Below are 14392 nucleotides of genomic sequence, written 5' to 3'. Positions count from 1 at the left end.
ATATATATATATATATATATAAATATATATATATATATATATATATATATATATATATATATATATATATATATATTTGGGACACTGAGCAATACATCTCCACTTCAGTAGCACTCACATACACCAACCTTTCCAGTTTCATTCCTATCTATATGATGATGGTTTTTGCTGAGGGGTTGGTTCAGATATCATTCATAGCCTGATTTATACAACATTTTATTCCAAAAAAACATGATAAAAATTGTTTTTGCCTTTTTCTGAAGTGTTTTTTTTTCTTTTTCAGATTTTCTGGATGAACCTGGCTTTATTGAACGTTCAGATTTCTACTCTGCGAAGATATGACAATTCGTAAGATAATGCATAATTTGCATATTTAAACATAACATTTTCAGAAAACTTGTAATGCAAAAAATAATAGACTTAGTGTAAAGTAATCAACTGGAAGTGTTATGGTTAAATCTAATAATAAATTCAGCCAAGTGCCTTGTCGTGGCTTTATATCAGGAAAAACATTGAAATGAACAAATAAAAGACCACAGAGGCAAACTGGTACTGTATCAAAACAGTCACAATACATTTAAAGAGGGAGACATCATGTTCAATTATCTCACAATTCAGTACAAAATGTTTCACTGATGTTTGCTGTTCGGTGACTCAAATATGAATACACATGGAAGAAATGAAAAGTATAAACACTTCCTGGATCCATCCAAAGACAAGTCGAAAACATATCAGTTAAGTTACATATTTTTTGCCCATGGAAAGAGTTTGTTTCCCACGTTGAACAAGTATTATTTACATCTTGACCATAATGTCCCGGCCACAGAGCCAGTGTGACCAAACAGACATATTTAGAGTCTAACACACTGCCAACATCCAGCAATATTTACACACCGCAGAGACAAGAGACTCCCAGGAGCGCTGCCTTAAAGAAAAAAAGAAATCCAATCCTAACATTACTCAAAAACATCAGCTTTGTTTAAATACAGCGGGTATTTAAGTTTGCAATGTATATTTTAATGCCGACCAGACAAAACACCAAACGCTTGCATTGCAAACACACTGCATGGGTTGTTTGATGCAAATTATTCAATTATTTTTGATGTCTTTAAATCAAACCCTTTTATGGTGAGAGTGTGAAAACTAGCACAGCACAGAGACCGAGTAGCGGCTCGGTTCCTCCAAATCATTCCAGTGAGATCAGTATTTGTCCACAACAAGATAATAAATAAGCCTTCCCAAAGAAGTTCCACATAAAGAGATATTTACAGCAGAGAGGCGCAAAGCTGTTCGGGAATATCTGACCTTTGACGTCACTGTACACACGCTGGTGGAATGACTGCAAGAAAACAGTCAATAACCGAGGATAAATGAAATATTATATTGTAGTGAGGACGGAAACATAATCCCCCCCAACGCTACATGTTTATGCTTATGGAAAAGAATCGACTGGTAAACAGAAACACAGATTCATGAAAAGATCATTCAATGTGAGGAATGGTTTCTTCAAAGGATAAGTCTGGTATCATCATGTTTATTTGTATTCAAATCCTTAGAAATAAAATAGGCTTACTTCTGTATAAACTGACATAAGGCATGACTCACTGAGGCGAGGTTTCTTTAGGTACGACTAAAACAAGCCCTGGAGGAGTAGCTTTAAGAAGTGAGTGAGACAGAGAAGGAGAGGGAGAGGCTATGTAGCTAACTAGCAGACAGCTTGCTAGTTAGCTTGCTCGTTAATTCCACCCCACTTTAATGCTACAATGGGTACAGAAAATGAGCCGGACAGCGGGCTGGTGTCCATGCGTTGGTGCTAGGTGTTACGGTCCGGCCACGTCGGAGAAGGAGAGGCTACATGGCTAACTTGTGTGTTGTCACGATAACAACTAACAACAGTTGCCATTTTCTTTTGTACTCGTCAAATGACCACGGAAAACAGTTCAAGGTCTGTTCCCATGAAAAGACCAAAAGCAACAGTGAATTGGTCCTAAAAACAAGTTCTGTCACAAACCTCAGTGCAGTCGCCCTCAACAATTGCCCAACAACTGATAGAAGAAACTGAATATAAGCAATGAGCCCTCAGTTGCACCGGGTGAAATGTTCCACCTGTACAATAGGCCCGTCATTTATTTGGACTCAAACCCACTTATGTCTGCGGCTGAAAACTAGTTCCAAACAAACTATTATTATATGCTTTTTACACCTGTTTGAGTAACATTTGCTGAAACAAATGATTAATGACTTAATTTGTTTTAAACATATCCACATGAAGTATATGTTTGTGACCCATTTTATAAGATTTTCACTGTAAGTTGCAGCAGATTGAGCACGAGTTGCTTTAGGGTAAGATGAGTTTAAAGGTCTATGAGACTGCAAAACATTGCACAGTGGCTTATAATATAACGAGAAAAGGATTTTACAACTTATTGTATTGAAAATATTGATGCTGAACGACACTGCTCATTCATTGGTTGGTAGAATTAGCTGTTTATCTTCAGTCCATGGGTTGTTTCTTTTAAGTGAACTTTTTAAGTTGTATTTATTATTTTTTGTTGCTTTCTCTCTCATTTGTGCTTTTATGCTTCCGTCTTGGAAAGCACTCCCTCAAAAAAGAGATTTTGAATCTGAATGGGACTGTCCTGGAAAGATACAATTAAATATAACAAAATAAAACAAAACAGAACTATTTTAAGGTAAAGTAAGCCGTAGAAATACGCGATCTACCAGGAATGTGTGCATGCATGTATGTGATTGGCCCAAACCAGCACCTGACCAAATATTGCGTTGAATTTTGGCAAAAGCTAAGTTAAACTTTATTTTAACAGCAAACCGGCACCCCTGCTACATCAACACAGTGATCCCAATCAACTGAATGAAGGGGAGCGGTGGCGGTCACAAAGTGCTCATCGTCTGAACGCGACATAACACATTTTCGGTTTAGGGATTTGTTTGCGAATACAAAAAGTATGGATTATTACCAGCCTTATCCTTTAAATCTCACTCCCTGGACGAATCGAGACGGTTTCCAGTCCAGTCCGCACATGTTTTGAACGTGTCAAGACTCCTTTGGCTTATAAGTGTAGACTGTGGTATCTAGTTCTTAACTACTATTAACGTTTTAACAGGACAACACTGGTTCCCACACAGGCTAGTTTCTTGGGAGCAAATGGGGTCACAAGGTTTGCATAAACCGTATACAGAAAAAATAAGCAGATGTGACCCCAGGTGTTTACATTTTGAACAGTGTCACAGGCCTCAAATGTAGTCTCAGATGGCCAGCTGGAGCTTGGTGAGGTTCCTCTGGTGCATGTTGTGGTGTCGCACCAACTCATCGCTCCGGGCAAACTTCTTCTGACAGTTGGGCCACCGGCAGTTAAACGGCTTCTCACCTGCGAGAGAGAGGAGGCGGGGGAGGATGGGTGACGCACAGGTTGGAGGAGGAAGCGGAGAGGATGGCAATGACGAGAGGTGGCCCGGTGGAATAACAATGAAATAAGAAGAGAAAGAGGGAGGGGGGATGAGAGAAATATTAGAATATTATGCTGACCATTACCCAAATAGGAAGAATAAATGGACTTTATGTGGTACTGCACTCAAGTAAGAATAAATACATGTTGACGTTCCAACACGTTCTGTAAAAACTACTATACTTGGCATGTAAACATGAAATGGATGAATAAGAAATGGAAAAATAAAAGTTTACGCACTTGTTTTACCTGTATGAGTCCGGGTGTGTGTCTTAAGGTGGTCAGACCGAGAGAACTTTCTCTGACACGTCTCGCATTGGAAGGGTTTAACTCCTAAACACATGTACAGTATGCATGCACACACAGACACACAAGCCCAGGTTCACACACACATACACACGCACACACATACACACACACCCGCACAGAAAACACATGTTCAACATCATACACACACACACAAAGACAGAGAGAGAAAAATACAGTAGAGCAAAGGTTTGCAGGGAAGCCATTCCAAAGTTTGACCAGCCTTCAGCAACTGTATCTGATAAGGGAGGAGGGGGGGGGGGGGTTCAGTGTGTTCACAACTGTACACAAAATGCAAACTGTGCCTTTTAAAAAACTGCATTGTCCACACAAAATGGCTGTCATGCAAACGGCGGTGCAGAACAAGTGGAGAAAGAGCAAATACAAGGAACTGAAAGGAGGGGGAAGTCAGAGAGGACAGACTGAGTAAAACTGATCAAACCTGTGTGTCTCCTCTGGTGACGTTTGAGCTGGTCAGAGCGAGAAAACCTGCGGCCGCAGTCTGTGAACTCACACTGGTAGGGTTTCTCCCCTGGACAAAGACAATGGAGAAGACGCAGACTATTAAACACAGATACATTTCAAAGGATCACTTCTTTATCCCCAAGGAATTTCCAGAAAACAGATCTATAGGAACATTTTGATTCAAACGTCAGCTCGTTTTAAGCTACGACGAAGAGCTTTTACATTTTTCTGTCAACTTTGGCGCTCCCAGTGGACAAAAGTGGTGCAACAAAACCTTCACCTCAGCGGGGTTCTGACAGCCCACACTGCTCGGTTCTGGTTTTGGTTCTGGTTCTCCCGTGTCTCCTTAGCTCCAGAGGGGCCAGCGAAGCACAGCTCAGCTCCTCATCCGGATCTGGGTCAGGCCGCGACGGGCTGGGCGCTGCACGACGTCCCGACCAAATGATTCGATTGACCGGCTGGCCGATTGAAAGAAAAATTTAAAGGCTCCAGTTTTGAACCGACTCATTGTAATCTTTTAAGTGAATGCCAACACGTTTTGTTTTGTATTTCATGTCAATGGAATATCTTTGAGACGTGGTCTCTCGGTGTTAGCTGACTTTTGCTAGCTTATATAAAAAAAACTTAATAAACCAAGCTCACAAGCCAAGAAGTATTTTTTCGGCAATAGCCGATAAGGGATCGTGTCTGAAAAGTTTTTTTTTTCAAGAGGTCAAACAGAAAACCCTGGAATGAAGTGAGAACACGTTGGTGACAGCGACCGCGTCTGGAATCACCGGCAGGAACAACGGCCGCCGTCAGTAGATACACAGTGAGCAGAACATCACATCACATATTGCCGTTGGCTCGTTGGGTTCACCTGTGTGTTTGCGACTGTGCATTTGCAGGTGGGACAGCTTGAAGTACCGCTTGTTGCATCCTGGGTAGGCGCACATGAACGGACGCTTCTCGCTGCTCTCTGACCGCACGATGGCCGGAGCGATGCTGGGCACCCGCCGCACATCCTGCATGCGCAACACACACACACACACACACACACACACACACACACACACACACACACACACACACACACACCAAACACTTATAATTTAAAGCCAAACCACTCAAGGCAAGATGAACAAAGCCACAACAGTAATTGAACCAGTGAAATGTAATTTAGAAAACAGGCAATGAAACCTGCCCCGTGTGTAAATAAGTGCATGTGATGTGTCTGGCTCACTGGGATCATTATAATAAAGTGCTCGTATATTCATTAGATGGGAATTAGCAGTAAAATGACCCCCCGGAGACTGACTGCAGCCCAGAGGGAGCTGTTAGTCACGGCCTTTTAAACAGGCTTCCAGAGTGCCACGCGGGAGAAGAACAACAGGAATAACGCCGTGGCTGGAGAAAACATGACCTTCTACATCAGCTCATCTGCTGGGTTGTAAATGTGCGAATCGTGTTTGTTTTCTTTCCCCTTTTTTTCTGCCTAATCCATTTCGATGAACAGAAGAAGAAAAAGAAAGAAAAAAAGTCCGGCTGCGGACTAAGAGCGGGTCTGGAGAATCTCTGCCTCCTGTCCTTTAGAGCTGCTGACAGACAATAATTAAAATCGAATGATTTATTAACATGCTGATCCCCCTATGGAAACTGAATCCCTACCCAGTATCTCTGTGTGTGTGTGTGTGTGTGTGTGTGTGTGTGTGTGTGTGTGTCTCCACTGCTAATGGATTTGTGGAAAAAGATTCCTCTTGTCCTGTGGAGCTGCCTTTTTAGAAAATCTCTGTGTATGTGTGTGTGTGTGTGTGTGTGTGTGTGTGTGTGTGTGTGTGTGTGTGTGTGTGTGTGCGTGCATGTGGAGGCATTACTGTGTGTGTTTTTAAATCTCCTCTGCTATATTTCCCCTTCATATAGACGGGGGGTCATTGCATTAGGCAATCTCCTGCCGTCCACTGATTCAGGAACATGTTAAAAAAAAATCACGTTCTTATTTTTATTTGCTTTTAATGTCCATTGGCAGCAGCAGTGTGAGTCTTACCTGTAGGCCCCTGAAGACTCCGTGTGTGTGTATGCGGTACTGGGTGCTGCAGCTGTACAGCATGGGGGTGCTGGGGTCGCTGTCGTAGCCCGCGGCGTGGCTGCCAACACAGGAAGAGGGAGAGGAGGGATGAAAAAAATAGAAACGGTCACAAACAATTTCAATTTACTTTAAAAGGTGTGTAAAATTGATTCTGACATGTGCTGTAAGGATTTGGAAATTCGGTGCCACTAAATTACACCTATAAATAAAATCACGTGGAAAGAAAAAAAGGCTTCCACACAGACGGCTGCTGCACACAAAGAAGGTAACAAGGCCCAAGGTCACGATTCAACGGTGTAAATCTGTAAATATGGAGAGCGTTGAACTGCATCGTGAGTATCATCATTCAAACATGTTCACCTGGTCGCATCTTGTACAAAAGGACAAACAGACCAATCGCCAGACCTTTTGCACAGTGAGCCGGAAACCAGCCGGCACGCGGTGCAGGATTTATCATGGAGGCGGGGTCAAAAGGAAACCCCGCCTCCCAGACAAATCGTCTCACACTTTGTTCTGCTGAACGGAGGAAGCAAAAATAACTTTTACATATGTAAATATTTTCTTGTTTTTTACCACTTTGGATTTTGATAGATCGCTGCAGGAATCAGTCGTAAAACCTGGAAATGACTCTTTTTTTTGCACATATCCGTTTTTTCTTCGTATTGAAGTTAAGTTTGAAATTAGCATTTGGTTGATTTGTTGTCGTTTGTTCTTCAATTGTACATTAGCTTCAATAGCTCCTGCAATCGCATTCACGCTTCTAAAAATCATGACATTGGTGTTCATTTGTGAAGATTATCTTGCTGAACAAATCAAGTGAGAGCTCATACTTTGCGAAAATCCAAAACATTTAATTTTCCTTTCATTCATGGACGTAATGTTATCATCTCTAATGAACTCTTGATTTAGATCAATCCACTTGCATCTGCTATATTTCCTTTATTTCAAGCGTTTTATTGTTTGTTACCGCTGCCATCAAGGAATCTATTGAAAAAATGATGTTGTTTTCTTCTGATCAAGTAAAAACTCATCTTCAAAAGGCTAAAACCAGGACATGTTTGGCATTTAGGTCTGTAACATTGCCTAAAGTATTTATGTAAACTAAAACAAATTCTAAATAATTGATGTATTTTAAACACAAATCAAAAGTTCTGTGTTGCCCAAGTGGACTTTTAATTGACCCATCATCTAAAAGAGAAACACTCACAGCAACGTGTGACAAAAACAGATTTTAATATTTCACTCTGACCCAAAGAGCAGAACAAAAGCGGCTTTGTGTGCATCAACAGCTGCCCGCGTTGCCTGCGCTATCTTGTTATGATAACGCACAAGAGAAACAGAAAGCTCTTGTCTTGTGTTGTATTTCTGTCTGTCCGAGCGAGGAGGACGGACGCTTGGCATCCTGTGCTGCCGCGGTGGGAATGTTCAGCGCACGGCCGAGCGGCCACAAGGTGCTCTTTGTTTTTGACTCGTTACTCCTTAAATTCCCGTCCACTCATTTATTTTATAGTAGCAGGTAATGTACAAGTTGGGAGGCATTAGTCAGGGGTCATGGAAACACCTCAAACTCCAAGTCCATCACAATGGGGAAGGAGGTGCTGCACACCTAACACCAATACAATCTCTTGCTTTTGTGTAGCGTGTTTTGCGTTGTCTTCTGAGGCATTTCAGAAGGTTTTATACTTTTGAATACTTTATTATTTATATCCGCAGCAGGTATCCAAGGTGAACAGGCCCTGGCATGTTAGACATTAGAAAGTTGTTACATTAGAAAACTAAAGTTTAGGCCACAAAATTGCTGAGTCAGGTTTTGGTAAAAAAAAACCATCACGGTTGGGCTTAAAATAACTACGCATGGTTAGGTTTGGACAACAAAAACACGTAATTGGATTTAAGAAAACTGTCACAAACTTCAGGTTTGGACATCAGAACCAAAACCATAAAACCACAACCATAAAACAACAACAATAAAACAACAATTATAAAACAATATCAGTCCCCTTCCGCCCTGTTTTTGGAAGTCACTTGCATTTTATTTGTGTTGACCACAAAAAAGGATCCCAGTATACTTTCCATGGGCATAATTTTCGTCCTGAGCGACACAAAATAAAAACGTTTTACAATTCGTCTCCATTTACACAAAACCAATAGATCACATATCTCACGAGCCATGAAACTGTGCTGAACTAACACATCAAATTCAAGTTATGCAAGGGAAACTACCAATAGTATGAATATAATATAATAATAATTAAACTTTCTAAATTGGTATGACGGGGAAAAAAACATTGACAAGAGTCAACGAGAACAAAAGTCCTCGTTGAAGACAAACAATGAGATGGATGGAAGTGCTGGTCTCACGCTTCACTGTCCGCACAAAACATCTCTTCAGCAGGTGACGTGTGCTTCACTACATATCTCTGGCCTTCCTCTCGAAAGCTTGACTCCCCTACACTTCCTCTTCCTCATCTCCGGCTCCTCGCCCCCGTCCCTCTTTATCTCCCCGTCTCCCACTGACTCCTTGCTACTCCCTCACACCTCCTCCAGCGAGCACAGAGAGACAGACAGACAGACAGATGCTGCTAACGGTCACAACGGACCAAGGCCACGGAAGCGCAACGATATCAACGATCTTCGGACCTTCACAGACACAAAGGTCCTAATCTTAATTTGTCTCGACTGATACTCATTTTAATATATTCAGGAATAACAACAACGCCACGGTATCCGAACGCATTAAGACATTTCTGCCGGCCACCACCCGTTTTGAGCGCGAACACGCATTCATCTGCTAACTATGATGGATGCCTGTTGGCTCGGGTGTAGGGAGGTATTTGTGAGCCGACACAGATGCTGACAGCGAGCAGCTCTGCAGGTCACAGTGACATAAAGTACAGGGCACACTACTGAACGTTGCTATTTTAACTCTGTGTGAACAGGGGATGACCATACCACTGGGACGATGGCCAACTGCTTTCTGATGTATTTCTGCTTTTAATCAAGCCAATATGTAGACTGCGTATATAAGAAGTGGATGTTGTCGCCGTGACGTCACCCATTGGTTTGTGGACTTTTTTGTGAAACCAGAAGTGACACGAGAGGGGGGAGCTGAGAATTTACCGAAAGAATAAAATGTTACGATTATCCTTGGTGAGCTGAAAACGCACTTTGAAAGGGTTAAAGTTCTAAGACGAAAAACTCAGACAACTCTGGACTTTGCGTGGTAGCCACCTGTCAATCAAAAGGTAGCCACGCCCCTGTATTATCTGTTTGACTCTAAATGGACCATACTTTACTAAAAGAACATCATGCTGTATTGAAAAAGACTTAAAACTAGAGATTGAGATCATAAACTTATCTTTATAATGTTTACTGAGGGAATAAATCAAGAGAGAAGTAGAGTCATTTTCTCATAGACTTCTTTACAACCAGAAGAGTCGCCCCCTGAAGGTCAGTAGAGAGAATGCAAGTTTGAGGGAACCACCTCGATCTGTTGTCGAGCACCACCACAGTTCTACGTGTCTGACGCACATCCCTCCAAACAACACACACATTGGTTTGGGACGGATTTTCCTAGTGGTAAAGAGTAACACATTACAAATTTAACAATAAGTTTAAAAAGTGTCTTAACAGACCCTTTGGCTCTAAAGTTGTGTATTTTGAGAAGTAATGAACATTGCAAGAAGGACTTTGGTCTATTGGTCTCTTTAGTCTCTGCTCTGTATCTGTATCTTGGACCTTATTCATTGTTGTATATATTATGTAGACTAGAAACTAACGCAAATAACCACTTTTTTATCCTCATACTGAAGTCTACTATGCACATAGCTCAGTTTTTTCACTGATCTGCTGAACAAGTATTAGCGTTTAGTCGGATTATGACCATAAATAAACAGCCTATCCAAATTTAACAAAAACATGCTTTTGACAGCTGCTTAAGTAAACTAATAGATACCGTCTCGTGAACTGTTGCTGCCGTTGCCGTCTAAAACAATCCTCTTGTGTGTGTACTACACTTCATTGTTTGCCGCTCAGCATGAACTTCACCGCCAGCTGCTAATCAAAGAAAGCAATGTTCCTACCTCCTCTTGGTGGACCGCAGTGTATTGACAGGTTTCCATGCCACACACTCCAACTGAGAGGTCATTTCATAAACATTTTCTCCGCTGTGGAGGGACAGAACGTAAGAGAAGCCCGTGAGCTGTCCGACCGCCATTTTGCAGGGGTTGAGTGAGTGTGTGTGTTACCTGTTGTATGGGTTTCATACAACACACACACACACACACACACACACACACACACACACACACACTCTCACACTCAGACAAAGTTGCAGTTGGAGCTGAGGTTAAAAAATGTGCCTCAGACAGACATTAAGAAAGCCACTTTTCATTAAACGCAGCAGACTCCACAATCATTAGTCATGGCTGCCATGTGATAACATACAGCGTTGCATACACGCACGCAGACACACGCACACATGCACACACGCACTCACACACACAATGGATTTATAGCTCTCATCCCCCTATCACACCACCTGCCGGCTCGCAGCAGTCTGGGTGGGGGTGGATGTGGTGCCTGGTACCCTGCTCATTACGCAGCTATTATTCTACAGTGCAGCATGGGGCACGCAGCCAGCAGAGCACACACGGTGCTTCTGCTGAAGTATTGCTGGATCGAAAGCCGAGCGCGAGATTTAAAGTACTGATCCGTGACACTTTCAAATAAATATGTGTCTGCTTCCCTTCTCTACCGCTGCCTGATGGAGGCTGTGTCTGTCCTCAAAGGCCCAATGTGTGTTACAGTCGGCCTCTCCTCTGCTGGTGCACAACGAAGCCCGCGGCAGAAATAACACTCAATTTGTAAAACAATTAAGTAATAATTACCATGAGGAATGACATTCACCAGGGAGGAACAAAGAAAGGAGCAATTATGGAAACATTATCAACAGAAAGTCGGAGGTGAAACATATCATGTGTCACTTTAAAGGTCCATTCACCAAAAATAAAAGAGTAAATACAAATGACCTTGACTTTTGGGTAAAGGGTTTGTGACGTACCAGTACTGACGATGATGTAACATATTTAAAAATATATTATAATGTAATGTAAATATTTTCACGATAATATTGCTATTGCAAAATACTCGATAATTGTGGGGAGAAAATCAAAGTCTTTTTTTTATATTGATGCTCTGTTTTACTGTTGTTTCTATCTTTTATGCTTTTATCCTGTATTATTTTATTGTAAGGCGACCTTGGGTGACTTGAAAGACACCTCGAAATAAAATGTATTATTATTATTATTATTAATAGGGAATCATTAACCTCCTGAAACCATGAATATCTCCACGAGGTCTTCAGACAATCCGTTGATGGAGATACAACAAAAACATCAGCATGACTCGATGCCACTGAAGTGTTTTTGTGATTTGAGTGAACAAACGATTACACCTTCCAAAAGGTGAAGAGACTTTGAAAACGGCAACTTTTATAGAGTCTTCCGTTACCTGTGTGCGTGTGCGTGTGCGTGTGCGTGTGCGTGCGTGCGTGCATACATGCGTGTGTGGGTGCGTGCGCGTGTGTGTGTGTGTGTGTGTGTGTGTGTGTGTGTGTGTATATGTGTGTGTATGGTTCCAGCGAGCCGAGCTGACAGCCTGCAGAGTAAATACAGTCCTGTTGGTACCAGGCTGCAAGATTAGACAACTGACTCAACTCATATGAGTATTCCCAGCCCTACTCAGTGTGTGTCTGTGTGTGTGTGTGTGTGTGTGTGTGTGTGTGTGTGAGTGCGCGTGTTGAGCTTATATCAATTATGTGTGTGACAAAGAAGACTCTTCCGGACAGTCTGTGTCCACTCCACATATCTCTCTCTCTCTCTCTCTCTCTCTCTCTCTCTCTCTCTCTCTCTCTCTCTCTCTCTCTCACACACTCACAACACACACACACACACACTGTGGTTTTTACAGAGGATTCCTCCTGTTCTGCCATCGCTGGAAAACAGTGTCAGCGGAATGTGAGGAATGTTTCATTTAGAAACAACAACAAGTAAAGCGTTCCCGTTATTATGTTTGGTAGAAGCTGATTAAAACTTTCTGAATGACAGGTGCGGTCAGAACTACAAGGCCGTGGCAGTTATGGAGATATTTGATGTTTTGTCAAGTTGTGAGTTTAGTGGTTTTGCATTAGTAGCCAAAGCGTGCACATTATGTAACCAGCTCGCTAAAGTTTTCTTGAAAAGGTTCTTTTGGTTTTGCTGTGAGGGAAGAGAAGGGAGGCGAGGCAGGGAGGAAAGGAGGCGAGGCAGGGAGGAAAGGAGGCGAGGCAGGGAGGAAGGGGTGAGGCTGGGTGAGGCTGGGTGAGGTCAGCTGAGACTGGGGGTGCCCTGGCTGAGGTTTTTGCAGGGTCAGCAATGAGGAAATATTTTTGTATGCTGTCATAATTTTGGCCTCTGTGTGTTTGCTTTCAACTAATTGTGCATGTCCATGTTTGGCATTATGATGCTCACATATAATGCATTTAAAAAATAGGATTTTCTTTCTGTTCATGTTTTCCCTTACCATTTCACCAGTTTGTTTCTTGACGTGTGTCAATACTTTTTATGAATCAAAATGGGGCCTGCTTGTGAAACCAAAAGTTGACAGAGACTTATGTCAATGGAACATACAAAACAAACACATTTCAAGGGCAAAACTACGACCTTTCATAAACGTAACCAAGTAGTTGCGTTTTGCGCTTTTTTTTGGTTTTATTTCCATTTGCAATGTTCATCACAAACCACAACCCATAATCCAGGAGAACTGCGTTGCCCATGAATAACATAAATGAGAATGCAGTCTATGAGAGTGCATGTTTTTAGGAGAGAAGTCAAAATGTCTGCTGTGAAAAAGAACTAAAATGTATTGTCGTAAATGGCTCTTTGTACTTCATCTTGTCATCAAGAACAAATAGATCAATGAATCAATACATAGGTGGATAAGAAACAAACTGTTTTGTAATGAATGAGTCAACTGCAGGTTTTTTTTACTAAATGTTCTACTGATTTCAATTGTTTTTTCCGTTCAATTAAAATGAGCATCTAAAACACGATTAGATAGATAATCCTTCTGCCGGGATGGAAAAAGGTATTGTTTTTGAGAACGGAGCCATCTGAATTTATGAAAGTCACAAATACTTTTGTGACACACTACAATTCAGGTCCCCAGGCAAATGATCAAAACAGATATATAGAATATCTATACGAAAAAACAACAACAACGTTAAAAAACTCAAAGCTTTTTGGAAAGAAACTTTTTCTCGTCTTGTGTGGCAGGGACACAAAAAGACCAGAGTTGAATGAGAAGAGTAAAATAACGACACGGCTGTCCTCAGAGTAACGTGATTCACAACGTGTTGCGACTATTTTTCCAACCAGTAAATCAGCCCACTTTGCTTAGTAAACTTCCTGATACCGTCGGTTCGTTTCCTCCAGTGGCACCGTGACTTTTGGTGTAGCTGCCTACGTAAAAAAAAAAAAGGCACGTAAACAGCGTCTAAAATTAGAATTTTAGGGATGCGCGACTCTCACGTCAGAGCTCGTACGACCACCAAGTGAAACGACCCCCAAAGAGTCCCGCGGAGGAAGGAGAGGTGGAGCAGAAAAGGAAGCGGCCGTGGCAGACAGACCTGTGCTCAAGGTGAACATCCTGTCTGAGACCGGGAACAATCAACAATGGTTTCGGAGACATTTCCAGCTTTAATTGTTTGTGTATGATGAAAATAGCTTCTTTTTTTTAAGATAGTGTGTGCCGAACCTGTGAAAGGAGTGTGTGTGTGTGTGTGTGTGTGTGTGTGTGTGTGTGTGTGTTACCTGTTGTATGGGTTCCTCAGCAGTAGAGCCTGGCTGCCTGTGCAGCTGTCCGAAGGCGTGTGGCACCCGTAGACAGGTGGAGGTACAGGGTACTGCTGCTCCGCTGTGGCGCGTGGACACACACAGACAGCATATCAAATATTACATTACACATGCATTTGTTTGCTTGCCCTCCTCGGGTTTTGCTAAAGAGTTTTGACCCTTTCTTCCACGAATGCAGACCCTTCGCTTCACGTTTC

At 42.1% G+C, this 14392-nt stretch overlaps 1 protein-coding gene across 2 annotated transcripts in view; it reads right to left on the bottom strand.

Moving 5' to 3' along the window:
- Nucleotides 1-199: 199 nt before the first annotated feature.
- The window catches only part of wt1a (WT1 transcription factor a), a 20839-nt gene continuing 6646 nt past the window's right edge, over nucleotides 200-14392 (bottom strand). Inside the window, exons 3-8 of one of the 2 annotated variants that reach the window (XM_068603205.1) lie at nucleotides 14154-14256; nucleotides 6262-6361; nucleotides 5098-5242; nucleotides 4216-4305; nucleotides 3708-3800; nucleotides 200-3389 (exon numbers count right to left, since the gene is read on the bottom strand). In XM_068603205.1, coding sequence (XP_068459306.1) covers nucleotides 3268-3389; nucleotides 3708-3800; nucleotides 4216-4305; nucleotides 5098-5242; nucleotides 6262-6361; nucleotides 14154-14256 — 653 coding nt within the window. In that variant the 3' untranslated portion in view covers nucleotides 200-3267. The remainder of the gene's footprint in view (nucleotides 3390-3707; nucleotides 3801-4215; nucleotides 4306-5097; nucleotides 5243-6261; nucleotides 6362-14153; nucleotides 14257-14392) is intronic. The other variant, XM_068603206.1, reaches the window with a different exon arrangement.

This window comes from Clinocottus analis, unplaced genomic scaffold, assembly GCF_023055335.1.
Source record: "Clinocottus analis isolate CAN_PGR_092001 unplaced genomic scaffold, fCliAna1.0.p SCAF_6, whole genome shotgun sequence".
Taxonomy (NCBI): Eukaryota; Metazoa; Chordata; class Actinopteri; order Perciformes; family Cottidae; genus Clinocottus; species Clinocottus analis.
This window is presented reverse-complemented; position numbering and strand designations above follow the sequence as displayed.